The sequence below is a fragment of the Bufo gargarizans genome, chromosome 7 (genome assembly GCF_014858855.1).
Source record: "Bufo gargarizans isolate SCDJY-AF-19 chromosome 7, ASM1485885v1, whole genome shotgun sequence".
Classification (NCBI taxonomy): Eukaryota; Metazoa; Chordata; class Amphibia; order Anura; family Bufonidae; genus Bufo; species Bufo gargarizans.
This window is the reverse complement of record NC_058086.1, coordinates 97676148-97697493: the sequence shown is the minus strand read 5'-3', so window position 1 is coordinate 97697493 and position 21346 is coordinate 97676148. Positions and strand designations below refer to the sequence as shown.

The window sequence follows — 21346 nt, the reverse complement described above, 5'->3', positions numbered from 1 at the left end:
TGGAAGCAAAAATCTTCCAGCTTGCGGATAAGGAGGTGCGACTATTTTGGACAATCAAATCCTTGAAGTCGTACAAAGAATGTGGACGAGTCCCGAGAGGCTTGCGCCTATTCAAAGATGTCATGCAATATGATGATGACCCCCAATTTGTGGGGGATTGGAAGGCTGCACACCAACGATTCTCTATAGTAATCATGGAGCTAGTACTGGCCTGTGACCTGCAGGAGTATGCAGCGGTCACTGATGAGCTAAACAAAGCGCAAGAGGAACTCCAACGTAGACTCTTGGAGTCGCAGTTTGTTAATTTTGAGAAGAGGCTTAATAAAAAGTTACTCACAACACAGATGGACATTAAAGAAAGAAAGAGAGACAAGTTCATCAGAGACAAAAACGACTACGAATTGGATCGTGTATTTGACTGTGGAAAGAAGAAGACCCGTCCTAAACGCATGTCACGCCATGGACGTCACAACTTTTGGGCTACTGAATCCGACTCGAGCCAATCGGAAGGGAATGGAGCCAATCCCACGGACGATCCATTCCCTTTAGAAAAAGCAAGAGAAGGGGGCGTGGCAGACGCTCAAGGGAAAAAATAAAAGAGGTTCGCAAATCGACCAGACAGAGGTGTCAGGTCTCCTGGTGACAATAACGGACGCAGACCTTGCCAATGTACACACCAAGGACATTGTGATCAATCTCACGGGCTTAGAACTGCCACCTGACTGCATCCCACTCCTCAATCGAGGGTTGGGATTCAGCCTACCTGAGCAGTTCAGCCCGGTGGATTTTGAGATAGATTTATTCCTATCAGTCCGCAAACTATACTTGAAAAAGCTGTTTGCCGAGACCCTTTTACAGGGCGTTGTCCCTTTACCGAGAGAAGTCCCAGCCACTATGACCCAAACCGACTTCCATTTAAAGGGCAAATTCAGTGAGGAGATGATAGAGTGCATCCATTTTCTGTCCAGCATGGAACTAGAGGAGCCACCCGGCGAGCAAGGCCATCTAGACAAATTCACTGGAGGCGTCAGGTCCACCTTCCTTCCTCCCATGCCGGCCAGCTCAGCGATAGACCTGTTTCACAAGCGGGTATTGAAAGATATGTGTGCACTGATGTATCCCGTAGCGCACTTTAGCCTCTCGACTGAAGAGTCTCGTGCCCTCTTGTGGTTAAGCAAACAGGATAGCATAGTAATAAAGCCGGCCAACAAGCGAGGGAACGTAGTCCTGATGCCTAGGGATTACTATCTGGAGGAGGCAGGCAGGCAATTAGATGACAATACAGTGTACTCTAAACTCAGAGGGGACCCCATTCCAGGGATCTCGTCAAAGCTGTACGCGCTAGTCAATCGATACATCATGGCTGGCTTTCTACCCAAAGGCATGGTGGACCGACTTATTCCTGCGCACCCCAAGGTCCCCATTTGGTACTTCGTACCCAAAGTCCATAAGTCACTGACCCGACCTCCGGGCCATCCCATTATCGCTGGGATCGGGTGAGTGACTGAGCCTTTGTCTAGCTATATTGATTGGCTCCTGAGACCATTGCTGGCTAGCACCCCAACATACCTTAAGGACACAGGCCACTTCCTCCAGGCACTCAAATCCCTAGAGTGGCGGAGTGAGTTCAGCCTTGTGGCCTTAGACGTTGAAAGCTTATACACTCATATTCCTCACGATTTAGGGCTTAGGGCCATTAAGCGCGCGTCCTTACCCGAAGCGATAAGGACACAATGTTTCAAAGCTTCATTCATGAGGCATTAGACCTTGTTCTCACTACTAATGTCTTCCAGTTTTTGACAGCCAGTGGTACCGCCAGGTACTAGGTACCGCGATGGGAACACCGGTCTCGTGCACATTTGCGAACCTGTACCTGGCGGTATTTGAAGAGACCTACATCTTTTCAATGGATAATCCCTTCCTGCAGTCTATCCATCTGTTTCTGAGATATGTGGATTATATTTTTCTGGTCTGGTCGGGGAGTGAAGCATCATGCCATGCTTTTGTTGATCACCTCAATACGCGCAACCAGATGAACGTGAGATTCACCATCAGTTTTGGAGGTGGATCCCTTGATTTTCTGGACGTGCGCGTCACGGTCACAGATGGTGTAGTACACACCAAAGGCTTCCGTAAGCCAATGGCGACTAATTCGGAACCAACCACATTGTACGCGATTTTATCAACTGTCGTACATTTTATGTTGTATATGTTGTTTTTTGCCCCTGTAAACGTTTCTACATTGGCAAAACTATCCGCCCCTTATTTGATCGGATCCGTGAACATGTGGGTTCTCTACGATCAGGCAGAGGCTGCCCCAATTGAACATATCCGCACTGCCCATGATGCCCATCCACGTTGTCTTTCCTTTGCAGGGGTAGAGCATGTCCGACCCATCCCTAGGAGGGGGGGGGGAGGGGGGGCGGCACCGTCTGCTTCTGCAAAGGGAAGCAAGATGGATTATGCTCACTGAGGCCATGAGACCTGCAGGGTTAAACGAGAGGAACGAGAGTCAGTGTTCCTATAAGGGCATATTGTCACCGCTCTGCCTATTCGATTTATTTAGCCTCTAGCACACATTACTTTATGAACCATTGCACTCATTTCTAGCCACAAAGTGACTTCTGTATTCATCATAATAGGCATTGTTGCATTCATTTAAACTGTACCTCCTTTTTCTATCTGCTATGTCACTGAGCACTCGTTTTCCAGTATCACATGCTTTTAAGTAATGTCATTAATCCGCGGCGCACAGCTGTGGCCAATCGTGCAGGCCGCACCTAGCCCGCCCCTATAAAGCGCAAGTGTGCTCTATGACGTTCATAGCGGCCAGAAGAAGCGTGCCTCGTCGCGCAAAACGGCCGTAGCCGCTACTCCTTGCCACAGTGTGTCTGCCCCTGGATCCGATGTTTGTATTGTCTTTTCATGAAGTTAAATAAAGCCGCAACATAATTACAGCTTCGGTGACTGCCACAAACTTTGTTTTCTTCTCTCTATGCACTCACCATCTGAATAATGTTTTTGAGTAAGATTCAAGATGTGAAACGCATTTTAATCTTTTAGTTGCGTAATTGATAGCTGTGGAGGATAGCTGGGGGGATACCGCATCCTAAGTCTAGTTCCCATGATACAATGGGGGCAGTCTTTACAAAGGAGTTTTTGCTGCCTAGAAACGAGTAGAGTGGGCGGATTCCTTTCCATTTGGATTTTTTCAGGGCCCATTGGTTCAGGAGCTCAATGTGCGAGTTCACTATTAGCGTAGGATTGGAGGCCAATAAATGACGAATCCTCAAATATTTATAATAATCCCTTTTATGTATATTGAATCAGTTTTGCAAGTTATCAATGGAGTTCAAACCTGCCTGAGAGAGCAGATCTGCAACTGTTACTGCACCCCCTTCTCTCCACCCTTCCAGAGAGAGGTCAGGAATGAGGTAAAGTAACGCCTCTATTGGGGTGAATTTTGCTATAGAAACGATTGTTCCATGTCCACCACTGTGATACCGTTTCCAAGCCTTCAAAGAGGTGGAAAGTAGGTATGGGAGGGGTTACGACCGTACCTCCTTAAAGAGGGAAGCCAGCATTATTGCTTTTAAATTGTGGGCTGGGGCAAGTGTATGGACCCAGTGTTTGGGATTATCATCGGTCCACCATTCCTTAAGTTGGTGTACCCTGGTGGCTAGGTAATAATCATAAATATTTGGTAGGTTTAATCCATCTACTTTCTTAAATCTGGGCATAGTTGTCCTGGCAATGCGGGGGGGGGGGGGGGACCCTTTTTCCAAATGAACCCATTAAGCAGTTTATTAACAGCATTAAAAAAGGAACTGGGTAGTTCCAGTGGGAGGATTCTGAACAGATAGAGAAGCTTAGGGAGCACATGCTGCTGGAAGGCTGCCAATCTGCCTAGACATGATATCTCAGTTTTCGTGATGTTTCCCAATTCCTTTTGAAGGTCTAGGTGAAATTGAGGAAAATTCACATCATACAGTTTTTGAATAGTGGGGGTAAGTTGAACACTGAGGTATTGGACTCCTGTGGTCTGCCAGTCCCAGGGGTAAAGCTCTTTTAGATGCTCTAGCGTTTGGTTGGGAACAAAGAGAGGGAGGGCTTGGGATTTACTTTCATTCAGTTTGTAAAATGATAAGGAGCCATAAGTACGAATAACCTTCCAAACTTCATGCAGCGACAGGACAGGGTTGGTTAGGGAAAGGATTATGTCGTCCGCATATAAGGAGAGAGTGTGCTGCCTGTCACCAACCTGAATCCCTGAGATGTTTTCTGTTTGTCTGATAGCCAGTGCTAGGGACAGTATGAATATTAGGGGGGACAGGGGGCAGCCCTGCCTAGTACCGTTTGAGAGGTTAAAGGGGTCAGACAGAACACCATTAGTTAAAACTCGGGCAGCCGGGCCTTTATATAATGCTTCTATAGCTCTAATTAGAGCGGCAGGGAAGCCCATTTTGTGGAGTACCGAGAAGGCAAACAACCAATTCACCCGGTCGAATGCCTTCTCAGCGTCCAGGGTAAGGAACACAGTGGGAAATCTTAGCCTATTGACTCTATCTAGTAGGTTAAATAGTCTCCTGGAGTTATCTGTAATCTGCCTACCCAGGAAAAATCCCACTTGGTCAGGAGCAACCAAGGTCGGTATAATCGCTGCCAATCTATTCGCCAGTAACTTGGCATAGATCTTCAGGTCAGTGTTGAGGAGGGAGATAGGCCTAAAGTTCTGGGGAGTAGTTGGTTCTTTGCCGGGCTTTGGCAAGGTGACGATAGTAGCTTCCAACATTTCCCTAGGCATGTGCCCATCAGTCATGATTCTTGCTAAGGACGAGTGGAGATGCGGGCCCAGAATCTAATTGTAATAGGAATTAGACAGACCGTCCGGTCCGGGGCTTTTGTGATGAGGCAGCCTTTTAATTATGCCCATTATCTCATCCAGTGTGATGGGTTGGCATAACTATATTTTGTGTTCTTCAGACATGGAAGGTAGTGAGAGGGAATCAAGGAAATTGCTAATGTCGTGGTCAGAAGGTTGAACCACCTCTTTATTATCGGCTAGATTGTTCAAGTTTGAGTAGAAGGACGTAAACCTATTTGCAATCTCTTTTGGATCATAAATTTTGTGGGTTTTAGTGGAGTCCCAGAGAAAAGCAATCCGGGAATTTTGGATCCTGCATTTAATTCTGTTTGCCAATAGCTTACCTGCTTTATTTGCTTGGGAATAATACATGGCTTTAGCTTTTTTCAAAGACAGTTCATATCTATGCAGCATGTGCTCCCCTAGCTGTGCCCTGAGGGAGCGGAGCTCTTCTGAATAAAGAGGAGCGGGAGAAGCCTTATTCAGAATTTCTAATGCTCAAATTTTGTTCAGCAAATACGTAGTGAGGTGCTCTCTCTTCTTTTTGGCCCTATGCCCTAGCTTAATGAAAATACCTCTGATATAGGCCTTATGTGCTGCCCAAACAATAGATGGATTATCTACTGTGTTCACATTGTTCAGGAAATATTCAGACAAAGCATCTTTTGCCTCTTTTGCAGATTTGACAGTCTAAATCTGCAAGTAAATATTCGTTTACCCTCCATGTCGGGTTCGGGGGCGGTTGTATTGTTCTGAAATCTTTACAGAGACAGGAGCATTGTCTGACCATGATATTGTTCCTATTTCAGAGCTTGTAATGGTTGAGAGGGAAGCTCTATCCACCAACACAAGGTCTATGCAAGAATATGTTAGATGAGAAGGTGAGAAATAAGTATAGTCTCGTTCCATGGCGTGGTGTAAGCGCGAAATGTCATATGGGGACATTTTGGAGAGAAGACTCATCAATGTGTGGGGGTTCCTTCTCACGGAGGAGGAGGAGTCCATGGATGCATCTGGGACCATATTAAAATAACCACATATGAGGACCCTTCCCTGTTGTACAGACTGAACTTCATTGAAAAGGTTTTTGAGGAAGATCTGGGAGTGCACATTGGGTGCATATAGCCCCACTAAGGTATAGAGAATATACCTCCCTCCGGAGTCGACGATTGATGATACAGCAGAGTAAGCTACAGTATTTTTGATTGCCAGCAACATTCCCCGATTCTTTTTGGTACAGTGAGCCTGGAGAATAACTGGGAAACATCTATGTTTCATGCGGTTAGCATCCGCAGCAATTATATGCGTCTCCTGAGCACAAAAAATATCACACTGTAGAGAGAGGGCCTCCCTCCACATCAGATTGCGTTTGTAAGGGCTATTTAGCCCCCTAACGTTTAAAGAGTTAAGCTTCAGTACCATCAGTATTCTGTATTGCTATGAATGCAAGAGGTGCCTTGAAGTGGAAGGAGGTGCCATCCCAGCAGCGATGGACACACACAATGTAAGTGCAGTGAAAAATAATGCTCGAACTGAACCAGAACTGAAGAGTAAAAAATATAAATAGTGACTGAGGAGTCACAACAAACATTGCCCTAGTGGTAGGACAAGATGGGGGAAGAGGTATAAGTAAGGCACATGTTTGCGCCTTGGCAACTGATAGGGGAAGAGTCCTGCCAAATGCCATAATGGAGAATAGTAGGACTACTGCTCCATGGAGGTAGTAACGGATGTGACCCCTTAGTGTGCTTTCTTTTGTCACCTATTTTCCACCAACTGCCATTCTCCAGATGTATGGTGACGTCTAGGAGCATCAGGGTCTTGTATGGATTCCACAGTAATGTTCCAAGATGCAAGGGTCGCTTTGCCTTCAGCGAATCACCACAAAAGAGCCATCCCTGTGAATCATAAGCTTGATGGGGAAGCCCCATCTATAAGCAATGGAGTGCGCTCTCAGAGCTGTGGTGATAGGGGCAAGAGACTTCCGGAGCTGTAATGGTCCACAAAAATCTTAACCCCAGCATATGGGGCCGGTAGAGTCTCCAATTTCCTTGCGGCTGTGAGGAGTTGCTCCTTAATGTGGAAGAAGTGCACCCTAGCCAGTACATCTCTTGGGACGTCATCCAGTAGGTGTTTGGGCTTGACAATTCTGTGTGCCCTGTCGATTATAAGGTTGTGCTCAGCACATTTGGGTAGTATCAGATTCTGAATATAGACTGCCAGCTCAGATGCAGTAACCTCTTCTGGGACCCCCCGCAATTTGAGTTTGTTCCGGCGGGAACGATCCTCCAGATCTGCGATCTTTGCTTTAAGCTGGGTGACCTCTTCAGAGAGGAGCTCATGGGAATCTATGAGTGTATTATGGGAGGTACAAATTCTCCCATTTTGGTCTCCACATGCTCCATTTTATCTCCCAACTACTTAACAGTAGCCTGGATTGGCACGATCGATCTCAAGATCTGTGCCGTTATGGAGTGGTGAAACGCCCGCCAGCAGCATATCTTTCATCAGGGTCCCTGAGGCTGGTTGGTCTGTCGTTTGCAGGCCCTGTAGCGCCTCATGTATAGAGAGTATACCCGGCTGGCCCCTGGGGGAAGCTGTGCACTCACCGGATTCACGGGGACCATGGTGTCTCGGTCTCTGCTTGTCCGGACTGGCTGTCGATGAGGCCTGGATGTCGGCGCTCCCAGGATGCGCGGGAAGGGACTCCTCTGCCATCCGCTGAAGTCTGTGTGAAGTATCTGTAAGAGGAGACTCCGCTGAAGAAGCGTTAGAGGGAGACTTGTTTTGCAGGAGACAGGCTGGTGAGGGCGAGACCGCTGATAAAGAAGGGCTGGAGCCCGGCGTGCTCCGTGTGCCGTCTCATCCGGCGCCATCTTTGGTCTTCTCATGGGCAAACAAAAAGTCCAGTTTTCACTGCTGCTTCAAGCTTTTCCTGTCTCTAGTCATCATGGAGGCATTTAGGAAGCTGAGAGGGATGAATAGATATCAGTTTGGTGGATATTTGTGGGGTTTAGCAGGTCTGAGACGCTTCGGTGGAGCAGGAGCTCTGATTCAGGCTGCCATCTCACTCGGCTGCTTGGCCACGCCCTGTTTTGTTTGTTTTTTAATGCAAGCTACTGTGTGTGACACCAAATATATGAGTGGCACTGGCAGAAGTTGGCAGAGTAGACGCTGTAGGCCTAATACACACGCTTGCAGAAAACTTACTGCTATTATATTACAGTCAAAATTTGTATTTTATTTTTTAAATGCAAGCTACTGTGTGTGACACCAGATATATGAGTGGCACTGGCAGAAGTTGGCAGAGTAGACGCTGTAGGCCTAACAAACACGCTTGCAGAAAACTAACTGCTATTATATTACAGTCAAAATTTGTATTTATTTTTTTAAATGCAAGCTACTGTGTGTGACACCAGATATATGAGCGGCACTGGCAGAAGTTGTCAGAGTAGACGCTGTAGTCCTAACATACACGCTTGCAGAAAACTAACTGCTATTATATTACAGTCAAAAATTATTATAGTTTTTTTAAATGCAAGCAGATATATGAGTGGCACTGGCAGAAGTTGGCAGAGTAGACGCTGTAGGCCTAACACACACGCTTGCAGAAAACTAACTGCTATTATATTACAGTCAAAAATTATTAGTATTTTTTTTAAAATCCAAGCAACTGTGTGTGACACAAAATATATGAGCGGCACTGGCAGAAGTTGTCAGAGTAGACGCTGTAGGCCTAACACACACGCTTGCAGAAAACTAACTGCTATTATATTACAGTCAAAAATATATATTTTTTTTTTAAATGCAAGCAACTGTGTGTGACACAAGATATATGAGCGGTACTGGCAGAAGTTGGCAGAGTAGACGCTGTAGGCCTAACACACACGCTTGCAGAAAACTAACTGCTATATATTGCAGAAAACGAACTTCTTTTATATTACAGTCAAAATTGTTTGTTTGTTTTTTAAATACAAGCAACTGTGTGTGACACCAGATATATGAGTGGCACTGGCAGAAGTTGGCAGAGTAGACGCTGTAGGCCTAACACACACGCTTGCAGAAAACTTACTGCTATTATATTACAGTCAAAATTTTTATTTTATTTTTTAAATGCAAGCTACTGTGTGTGACACCAGATATATGAGTGGCACTGGTGGCACTGGCAGAAGTTGGCAGAGTAGATGCTGTAGGCCTAACACACACGCTTGCAGACAACTAACTGCTATTATATTACAGTCAAAAATTTTATTTTTTTTAAGTGGAAGCTACTGTGTGTGACACCAGATATATGAGCGGCACTGGCAGAAGTTGGCAGAGTAGACGCTGTAGGCCTAACACATACGCTTGCAGAAAACTAACTGCTATTATATTACAGTCCAAATTGTAGTTTTTTTTTAAAATGCAAGCTACTGTGTGTGACACCAGATATGAGTGCCACTGGCAGAAGTTGGCAGAGTAGACGCTGTAGGCCTAACACACATGCTTGCAGAAAACTAACTGCTATTATATTACAGTCAAAATTGTTGTTTAAAAAAAAAAAATGCAAGCTACTGTGTGTGACACCAGGTACGGTGGGATGCAAAAGTTTGGGCAACCTTGTTAATCGTCATGATTTTCCTGTATAAATTGCTGGTTGTTACAATAAAAAATGTCAGTTAAATAGATCATATAGGAGACACACACAGTGATATTTGAGACGTGAAATGAAGTTTATTGGATTTACAGAAAGTGTGCTATAATTGTTTAAACAAAATTAGGCAGGTGCATAAATTTGGGCACTGTTGTCATTTTATTGATTCCAAAACCTTTAGAACTAATTATTTGAACTCATATAGGCTTGGTAAGCTCAGTGACCCCTGACCTACATATACAGGTGAATCCAAATATGAAAAAGAGTATTTAAGGGGTCAATTGTAAGTTTCCCTTCTCTTTTAATTTTCTCTGAAGAGTAGCAACATGGGGGTCTCAAAATAACTCTCAAATGACCTGAAGACAAAGATTTTTCACCATGGTTTAGGGGAAGGATACAGAAAGCTGTCTCAGAGATTTCAGCTGTCTGTTTCCACAGTTAGGAACATATTGAGTTAATGGAAGACCACAGGCTCAGTTCAAGTTAAGGCTCGAAGTGGCAGACCAAGAAAAATCTCGGATAGATAGAAGCGACAAATGGTAAGAACAGTCAGAGTCAACCCACAGACCAGCACCAAAGACCTACAACATCATCTTGCTGCAGATGCAGTCACTGTGCATTGTTCAACCATTTGGCGCACTTTACACAAGGAAATGCTGTATGCGAGAGTGATGCAGAGGAAGCCTTTTCTCATCCCACAGAACAAAAAGTGCCGCTTAAGGTGGGCTAAAGCACATTTGGATAAGCCAGCTCCATTTTGGAATAAGGTGTTGTGGACTGATGAAACTAAAATTGAGTTATTTGGCCATAACAAGGGGCGTTATGCATGGAGGAAAAAGAACACAGCATTCCAAGAAAAACACCTGCTACCTACAGTAAAATATGGTGGTGGTTCCATCATGCTGTGGGGCTATGTGGCCAGTGCAGGGACTGGGAATCTTGTCAAAGTTGAGGGACACATGGATTCCACTCAGTATCAGCAGATTCTGGAGACCAATGTCCAGGAATCAGTGACAAAGCTGAAGCTGCATCGGGGCTGGATCTTTCAACAAGACAACGACCCTAAACACTGCTCAAAATCCACTAAGGCATTTATGCAGAGGAACAAGTACAACGTTCTGGAATGGCCATCTCAGTCCCCAGACCTGAATATAGTTGAAAATCTGTGGTGTGACTTAAAGAGAGCTGTCCATGCTTGGAAGCCATCAAACCTGAATTAACTAAAGATGTTTTGTAAAGAGGAATGGTCCAAAATACCTTCAACCAGAATCCAGACTCTCATTGGAACCTACAGGAAGCGTTTAGAGGCTGTAATTTCTGCAAAAGGAGGATCTACTAAATTATGATTTCATTTCTTTTTTGTGGTGCCCAAATTTATGCACCTGCCTAATTTTGTTTAAACAATTATAGCACACTTTTTGTAAATCCAATAAACTTCATTTCACTTCTCAAATATCACTGTGTGTGTCTCCTATATGATATATTTAACTGACATTTTATATTGTAACAACCAACGATTTATACAGGAAAATCATGACGATTAACAAGGTTGCCCAAACTTTCGCATCCCACTGTATGGTGGCACTGGGCAAATGGGCACAGTATACGCTGTGAGCCTGACACACACGCTGGCAGGCAACTGCAATTAGATTACAGAGGGAAAAAAAAGCAGACTGATGTACTAGCCCTAAAAAGGGCTTTTTGGGGTGCTGTCAGGACGCTGTACTTACAGCAGATCAAATGAGTCTTTGAAGACTGGAGTGGACACTGAATATACTGGCCTAGCTATCGATTTCCCTATTAAATCAGCAGCAGCAGCACTCTCCCTCCTCTCACTGTGAATGCAGCTTCTGAATGAATCTAAAATGGATGCTGTCCTGGAGGTGGGAGGGTCTGCTGCTGATTGGCTGGAATGTGTCTGCTGATTGTGATGTAAAGGGTCAAAGTTTGCTCAATGATGACAAATAGGGGGCAGACCGAACATCTCATATGTTTGCCTGCAGCGGTGAACGTGAACAAGCGATGTTCGTCAGGAACTGTTCGCCGGCGAATAGTTCGGGACATCTCTATTCACCACTGCAGTCGGTGATTGGCTGTTACATGCCCACTTGCTAACAGAATGTTGATTTCACTGCAGCAAGTAGCTAAAGAGCCTACCATGGAGCAATGAAGTACGAACCCTGCAAGCGGGGACCAGATAAGTATGATCACCTCTGTGGGTCTACCACTCTGTGAGGTCTGTTATAGTTTTAAAGGGGTCTTCTCCCTTCAGCAAACAGCATTTATTATATAGAGGAAGTTAAAACAAGCCACTTACTAATGTATTGTGATTGTCCATTTTGCTTACTTTGCTGACTGTATTCATTTTTCCATCACATTTTACACTGCTCGTTTTCATGGTTACAACCACCCTGCAATCCAGCAACGGTGGTCATGCTTGCACGCTATAGGAAAAAGCCTCAGCCTCTATCGTGGCTGGGACCGTGGGAGTGCGAATAGGCTAGTGCTTTTTCTTATAGTCTGCTGGCACAGCCACCGCTCATGGATTGCAGGGTGGTCGTAACTATGGAAACAAGCAGTGTATAATGTGGAAAGGAAGCAATATGGATAATAACAATATATTAGTAAGTGGCTTGTGTTAACTTCCTCTACATGATAAATGCTATTTGCTGAAGTGAGACAACCCCTTTAAGGCTCTTTTTTTTTTTTTTTTTTTCGTTGACATAGTCGTATGAGGACTTGTTTTATGTAGGGAAAGTTGTATTTTAAATGGTACCATTTGGGTACATAAGGTCATTTGACTAAACAAAACATTTCTGGGGTTGACAGAATGTTTGTGGGGTTTTGTTTTTACGGTTTTCACTGTGTGATAATGACATTTTGCAAGAGAGTACAATTATGGAAGTACAAAATTAGTTAAATTATGTTTACTACTTAAAAAAAGTAAAGTGAGCTTTATTTTAACAAAGTTTTTATTGAAACCATTTTGGGGTATTATATAAAAATTTTTCTTTTATTTTTGGAGACTAGGTGACCAAAAAGCAAAACATTTTATCATTGTTTTTATTTTGATTGTGCATATGATTTTAATAGATTGGGTTGTTGCAGACATCAATATCATTTATATTGATATCAGGATGTATTAGCGGCTGAGACATGGCAAGTCCAGAAGGCCCCAAGCTGCCATGCCAATTATTTAGCACTTTCCGATTGTGATCATGGGATGACCATTGGAGAACAGACTGTGCTCCCTTTCTGTCTCTGACCATGCAGATACTGTGAGTGGTCATTTGAGTTAAACTGCCAGGATCAGAGTTACATTGACGAGTAAAAGGGTAACAATGTTTTGAACTTTTGACTTTCATGCTAGATATCCACTACACCTTCAAATGTAAGACTACCATCATTTTATAGGCAACCATCTTAACTATCTGATACATAAATTGGACTTGCAACTTTTTAGAATATGATTAGTTATGCAGATTCTTGTCATGTAACTGCACTGTTGCTGTTTTGCTCCTGGTGGTGGATCAATCTTTTTCTTGTTGTATACTACAAATTACAACCTGCTCTCACATTCTCTAATAGCTCAGTATGTTATTAGGTTGATTCCCAAGCGAAATGTCACTTCTTTGTATCCAGGAGCAGCCATTAAGAAGATTTCCTAAGAATAGAGAAACAGCATCATCCAGTTAATTGATAGCATTAGCAGTATCTCGGGCCAAAATTGCCAAACTACATCATGTGAGTGCAATGACAGTTGGAAGAACACTAAATGAAGTCTGTCCATCCATTCCAAAGGCAAGGGGTGGACATCCAGGCAAAATATCAGAGACAACAAGTCGGCTCATCACTCGGTCTATTACTTCTGGCGTGAAAAACACAAGTGGAGGTGGCTCGTATGCCTCATAATAGTGAGCTCACAGACATACATGCAAGCACCGTGCGACGCGCGTTACATAAGTCTTGAATGGTGGCCTCAAAATAAGGTGAAGAGGCCTCAACTTTAATATCGTCGGCTCGAGTTTGCAAAAAAGTACGAACAGTGGAAAATAGAAGAATGGAAACGTGTGAAGTGGAGTGATGAGACAAAAGTCAATAGACTGGCTCTGATGGGTGCAAATGGGTCTGGAAGAAGCAAGGGAAAAGGGGGCTAACGGATCAAGAAATTTAAGGAACTGTCAAGTTCGGTCCAGGAAGCCTGATCATTGGCTGTGAAACAATCCCATATCTAGTTGGATACTTGACCAGGATCGATGGTGGTCTCAATGCTAAGCTATATGTGAGTATCCTACAAGATATTATTTGTTCGAATACTATGAGTATGAAAAGAATGACATAGTGTTCCAGCAGGACAACGACCCGAAGCATAGGTCGAGATTGACGAATAAATGGTTCAATGACAATGAAGTAGAGGTGCTGGGTTGGTCTCCACAGTCCCCAGACCTCAACCCAATTGAAAACTTGTGGGCAGAGTTAAAGAAAAAGCTTCATTTGTACCCAAGGATACACCAACATTGGCAACTTGTAGAAGAGACCTAGGAACAGATTTTGGTCGAGACATGCTTGATTCTGATTAAGAGAAGACCCAGACGGATTCAGGCCATGTTGAAACCCAAAGGTGGATTTCCAAAATACTAACAAAATAATAAAAATTTAGAATTTTAGGATCAAAACAGTAACAATGCAGTTACATGACAAGAATCTGCATAACTAATCATATGCAATTTATGTTTTAGATAGCAAAGATTATTGTCTATAAAATGATGGTTCATGTTCAAAGCTGTAGTGGATGTTGAGATATGGAGTCTGAAAGTCAAAAGTTCAAAATATTATCACCCTTTTGCTTGTCAGTGTATCTTCAATCCTGGCAATGAGAGCAGAGAGCCTCCTATACAATGCAATCATGAATAATTATAAAGAGATAGCGGTCAATCAGAAATTAATATTTTCTCCTCCTGCTCTATAACATGCTGCCTGCATATTGTACTGCATTTTTATGGTGACAGGTTCACTATATAAGCAACATGAATAAATATCTGAATACTGGTCTCCCATCACACTTTTAAAACGGTAGGTCGGTTTCCTATATTGATGACCTATTCTCAGGATAGGTCATCAATATCAGATAGGCGGGGGTTCGGCTCCCAGCACCTCCCGCTGTTTGACGTGGACGCAGCGCTCATGCGATTGCTGCATTCTCCTCACTGCTTAACTGCTTGCTGTCAACATCACAGAGGTCTTCATTCACTTCAATGGGAAGGAGCATTTACACTTCATCTGCTCCTTCCCATTGAAGTGAATGGGGATCGAGGAGCTGCAATAACATGCGCTCACTGCTCTGATATAGACGGCAAACAGGAAAACAGTGAGGAGAACGCAGCACTCCCATAGCGTTGCATTCTCTGCAAACAGCTGATAGGACATCAGTATTGGAAACTAGCCATCCCCTTTAAACCTAGCCACAATAGAGAAGAGCATTTTCATAGAGATCGCTGTGCATGCTAGCTCCCTTACCGGTTTTAACTATTTTCCCCTGGACTTTAATATTAAATCCGCAGACATGCATGGCCCAACTCCCTCCTGTTTCTTCCTATTGCAGCTGGTCTGGGATTGCAACAGTGGTCACTGAACGTCTTTTCTGTCCACAAGTGCCGTCCCAGAGAATATACTACATTTACTTTGTCTAATCATTCTTAACTATTCCTATACTCTCTCATAGATATTTAAGTTTTTTGAAGAACTTGCCGTGAATAAAAGCAGACTGAATGAGGCACTGCAAGCTGAAAAACAGCTTTATAGTTGTTTAGTACAGTTTCATACAGAAACTGACAGGTAATTCAAATACTGATTTATATATTTTCATGTTAATAAATGTGATTTTTATAACTAATTAACACTTACTATAAACAGGTTTGTCTGCTGCTGCAAATTATGCAATCAAAGCATGGGAGTAAAACTTGATTAAAACTCAGCTCAGACTGTTACTTACTTTATATACAATAAGTACAAATACTCCAGATGCAACTTGTTTATTTTGCAGCAAAATGAAATAAAAATGGTATCTAGATCAATAAATATGACAGCAGATATTTGGTATACATAATTGCATATAGAAAAATAAGAAAACAAAGAAAATGTCCAAAGGGGAAAAAAAAAAAATGAAGGAAAATAAGAAATAATAAGGTAAAGTTCTTTACCTTATTATTTCTTATTTTTTTCTTATTTTCCTTAATTTTTATTTATTCCTTTGGACATTTTCTTTGTTTTCTTATTTTTCTATATGCAATTATGTATACCAAATATCTGCTGTCATATTTATTGATATACGTACCATTTTTATTTTATTTTTCTCGAGTCTGATGAAGGCACATAGTAGCCGAAACGTTACCTTGCCACAGCAACCCACATTGAACAAAATAAACAAGTTGCATCTGATACTTTTTAACTGGGGTCTTTGTACTTATTAATGAAAGGGGTGGGAACCCTACTCCAGCAAAAAATACCCACTGAGTGCTACAAGGTCTCTGATTACTTTATATACAGAAATGACTAGATAAACTGATCACAGGAGTGACAGAAATAAGTTGTTCTCATCTGCATTAAACAGAATAAAACTGAAAGACAGCAATACAAGAGAAGTATGTACTTAAAGGGGTTGGCTGAGTAATGTTCTTACTAGGAAAATGTAAAGGCTTTACCATACACTTACATTGTCTGCAGTGACTCCTTTCTCAGATTTCATGACCTGTGATGTCAGCTTTTAGTATGTTTAGTACATGATGTTTAGTACACAAGCCTGAGAGAGCTGATCTGTGACTGTACACCAGATGTCATTGTGCTGGCCACGCCCCCTGCACTGCCATCTGCTGCTGTGTCTCTCTCTCCCTGGATTCTTCAGGAAACTTTATCCCCTTCAGCAGCACACACTCAGGGGTGGGGGCTTTCCTTAGTATCTGCAGTCAGTGAAGAGACACAGGATCTTCCCTCCTCGTCCTGCAGACACAGAGCTGACAGACTGAAGAGTTCTGCAGAGCATTGCACAAGAACAGGTAGGGGGGAAGATCCTGTGTGTATCAGCAGTGTCATTGTACACCTGGGACTTGTAGTCCTACACATACAACATGCTACTGAGCATCCTAGCAGTCAGACATTTTACTCAGGGCAGCACTTTTAGGCCCCTTTTACATGGGTGTTGCGGATTGGGGCCGGATGCGTTCAGGGAAAATGGTGGGATTTTGACACTAAAACAAGTCAGTTTTCATTGCGATTGCATTTCATGTTTACGTTTTTTTCCGTGTGGGTGCAAAACATTGCAATGTGTTTTGCACGCGCAAGAGAAAAATCGGCATGTTTGGTATCCAGCCTGGATTCTTGCTGACAGCAGGAGTGCACGGCGTCATTGGTTGCACAACCATGAGAAAAATTGGCATGTTTGGTACCCAGACCCGAACCTGGACTTCTTCACAGAAGTTCGGGTTTGGGATTGGTGTTGTGTAGATTTTATTATTTTTCCTTATAACATGGTTATAAGGGAAAATAATAGCATTCTTAATACAGATTGCATAGTACAATAGGGCTAGAGGGGTTAAAAAAAAAATATATTAACTTACCTTAATCCACTTGATCGCGCAGCCCAGCTTCTCTTCTGTCTTTTTCTTTGAGGAATAGGACCTTTGATATTTTACCATCACCCGGTTCCTAAAATCAATCCTGTTTGGTGTATCAGAGTTTTTACCATGGTGATGGATCTTTTACCATGGTGATCTTTTACCATGGTGATGGATCATGTGATGGACCGTGTGATGACCGCAGGGACGTCATCAAAGGTCCTTTTCATGTGCACAGCAAAGAAGAAGACAGAAGAGAAGCCGGGCTGCGCGATCAAGTGGATTAAGGTGAGTTATATTATTATATTATTTTTTTTAACCCATCCAGCCCTATTGTACTATGCATTTTGTATTAAGAATGCTATTATTTTCCCTTATAACCATGTTCTAAGGGAAAATAATAATTATCGGGTCCCCATCCTGATCGTCTCCTAGCAACCATGCGTGAAAATCGCACCGCATCCGCACTTGCTTGCAGATGCTTGCGATTTTCACGCAGCCCCATTCACTTCTATGGGGTCTGCATTGCGTGAGAAACGCAGAATATAGAACATGCTGCAATTTTCACGCAACGCACAAGTGATGCGTGAAAATCACTGCTCGTGTGCACAGCCCCATAGAAATGAATGGGTCCGGATTCAGTGCAATGCGTTCACGTCACGCATTGCAGCCGCGTGGAAAACTCGCTCATGTGAAAGGGGCCTTATGCACTCTATTTTCAGAGCAGGGGGAGGGGCACAATCCAGAGATTGTTGTTATTGCAGGTAAACAAAGGGCCAGAAGAGAACCAGGGAAATAAGGAAATATATATATTTTTTTGCCTAAAATATGCTTAGTTTAGTTGTATATTGCTGACCATCAGAATTAAGTCGAATGCACACGGCCGTGTTCCACAGCCGTGAGTGGTCCATGGTATGCCGGCCTGGATTCTTGCTGACAGCAGGCGCGCATGGCACCATTGGTTGCTATGACGCCGTGCGCTTCATGCCGCCACTGCACTACAGTAATACACTCGTATGATCTATACCAGTGTATTACTGTAGTGCAGCGGCGGCATGAAGCGCACGGCGTCATAGCAACCAATGACGCCGTGCACTCCTGCTGTCAGCAAGAATCCAGGCCGGCATACAACGGACCGCTCACGGCCGCGGAACACGGCCGTGTGCATTCGGCCTTACAGTGCTATATTTTTTTTTCATAACTCAGACAACCCGTTAAAGTTTCTGTCAGCAGAAACATGGGCATTAGCCTGGCTGACATTAGCGATCTGCTAATGTTAGCTTAGCGTAACTATCTGAGCCCCATCTCACTACATGCCCCCATTATTGAGAAAAAATAAACGTATTATATGCAAATGAACCTCTGGTCACACCTCGCTAGACTTGATTGACAGGGCCCTGAGTTCGGGTGAAATCTTCAGCCATTTAATATGCTTGGCCCTGTCAATCAAGTCTAGCAGTAGTCAAGCAGGTTGTTGCCAGAGGGGGGAGAACATTGGCTTTAGGAGCAGGCTCAATTACCCCCCTCTCTTAGAGGCTCATTTTCATATAATAAAAGTTCTTTTTTCTCAATAACAGGGGTGAGATGGGACTAAGATAGTTATGTTCATCTGACATTAGCACATAACTAATGTCAGCCAGTTTAATGCCCATGTTTCTGCTGACAGAAGCCATTAAGGATACTGGTTACCAATAAACTAACAAGCAGCTCTCAATGCCAAGCAGCAACTGCAAACGTAAACTTTATTTTAAAATATAAAAAAAAAATTAAAACATATTGTACAAATGTAATATTGTCCATACACATTAGGTGAAAGTTGGCTAAACCCACTACCTTCAGCAAAATTGGATGACTAATGTGTATGGATTTCAGCATGCCCAGTACCTGGTTCCTATGGGAGAACTGAAGCATTGGCTTATTCTCCACTTTAAATTCACATGCACACCAACATGCGCATAGCTAGAACTGTCTGGGCCCCACACAAAATTTTTTTATAGGGCCCCCTGCACACTAACACTTCTTTGCAACCCCCTCCTCCTGTTTAAACCCCAGTGGTGTGGCTAGTCAAGATCGCTCTCACACACCAGGCCTGCCAATCACTCCATCAGTTTCCTACACATACATAGAGATGTCGCAAACATAAAATTTTCCGTTCGCGAGCGGCGAACGCGAATTTCTGCAAATGTTCACGAACCGGCAAACCGCCATTGACTTCAATAGGCAGGCAAATTTTAAAACCCACAGGGACTCTTTCTAGCCACAGTAGTGATGGAAAAGTTGTTTCAAGGGGACTAACACCTGAACTGTGGCATTCCGGAGGGGGATCCATGGCAAAACTCCCATTGAAAATTACATAGTTGATGCAGAGTTGGATTTTAATCCATAAAGGGCATAAATCACCTAACAATCCTAAAATATTTTGAACAACGTGGTTTAAAACATCAAGTGTGTGTATACGATCAGGTATGATGTTGTATCGATCAGGTAGTGTAAGGGTTACGCCCACTTCACAGACATTGACTGACCAAACTCCCCTTTTAATGCACCGCAAACAGTCCATTTGCCCAACCGCAAACTTCCCATTTGCACAAGGTTGGATACCAAGCTAGCCATGTTCCGTTGATGTCATTGAAGGTTTCTTCCTCCCCCCAGCCACGTACAAAACCAAGGGTCCCCGTAAGGTGAATTTAATAGATTTTTCGAACGCTGGCTCCCTCCCCTTTGTTTGAATCCACGGTCACTACGTCTGCGCCGTGCAATTTACTGTCACACCCGATATGAGTGGTATTTTCTGTAGTTCTCTTCTCATCAGTTTAATCCCTGTTACGTCCCCAATCTGGGGTCCATTTATTGAATAGAGTTTTCGAACGGGGAGATGGTTAAAAAAACGCTGGCTCCCTCCCCTTTGTTTGAATCTACGGTCACTGCATCTGTGCCGTGCAATTTACTGTCACACCCGATATGAGTGGTATTTTCTGTAGTTCTCTTCTCATCAGTTTAATCCCTGTTACGTCCCATATCAGGGATTGCCTTTTGTGAAAAAAAATTTAGACCAGGTACCTTCGACTGCCTGCACAGTTACAGACCAAACTCTGATACACCAAACTGGATTGATTTTAGGAACCGGGAGATGGAAAAAGCAGCTTGGTCGGTCCTCTTACTCCCCAGTTGCGCATGCATGGAGCAATGTGCTGTGACACCCTATATGAGTGGTGTCTTAACTAGTGCTATTCCTATCAGTTTAATCCCTGTTACGTCCCCTATCCGGGGACGTGTGTCGAATTGATTAACCATTGTCGAATTAACTAACCATTACGACATCCTGCAATAATTTAGTTCTGAGCTTTGTATTGGAATTGATGGGGATTTTTTAAATTGTCTGCATTATTTCTAATAAACTATTAAGAGACTTTATTATGATTTTTTATTTTATGTATTAAAAACCCATACAACTTAAAAAAATAAAAGAAAATTTATGTTTTTTCTATGAAAAATTATCCAGCCGATCGCTTTTGGTCTGATCATAATGAAGCAATGGCCTTATCATCTGGGGTGTGACAACTTTGCCAACACACTCATAGAGGTGATGATCGCTTCATTGTGATACACAAGCCCCTTCACCACAACAAGGTAATGATCACAAAGGGGAATTGACACTTGTATGTGCCTTTTTTTTTGTTTTGTTTTTGCAGCCTCAGTGCAGCATCAGAGGCCAGAAAAATTAGGCATGTACACATGCCTAAAAAATAATGTTATTGTTGCAGCCGCTGTTGTAGCAGCGGCCAGAAAAATTTATGTTTTGAAGGCAGAAAGGTGACTAAAACATTGCGGCTTGAACCCTAGTTGGTGGCGGAGAATTCACTAAAGTCATCCGGTATGCAGACATTAAATACAGCAGCGTGGGGACCATTTTGAGGCCAAGGCATGTCATCAGGCCTTTTGTTAGTCAAACGTATCCCCCACTGTCAGTCCCTTTGGGATCCATGCCTCATTCATCTTAATGAAGGGGAGGTAATCAACACTTTTTTGACGAGGCGACTTCTTTTGTAAGTGACAATGCCTCCTGCTGCACTGAAGGTCCTTTCTGACAGGACACTTGAAGCGGGGCAGGCCAGAAGTTCTATCGCAAACTGGGATAGCTCAGGCCACAGGTCAAGCCTGCACACTCAGTAGTCAAGGGGTTCATCTTTCCTCAGAGTGTCGATATCTGCAGTTAAGGCGAGGTAGTCCGCTACCTGT

The 21346-nt window shown here is 43.3% G+C and overlaps 1 protein-coding gene across 1 annotated transcript in view; it reads left to right on the top strand.

Annotated features, from left to right (window-relative positions):
* LOC122943602 (phosphodiesterase 4D interacting protein) overlaps positions 1 to 21346 on the top strand; it is a 1023137-nt gene that overhangs the window by 921865 nt on the left and 79926 nt on the right. Inside the window, exon 16 of the mRNA XM_044301472.1 lies at positions 15220 to 15332. Within this exon, the coding sequence (XP_044157407.1) occupies positions 15220 to 15332 (113 nt within the window). The remainder of the gene's footprint in view (positions 1 to 15219; positions 15333 to 21346) is intronic.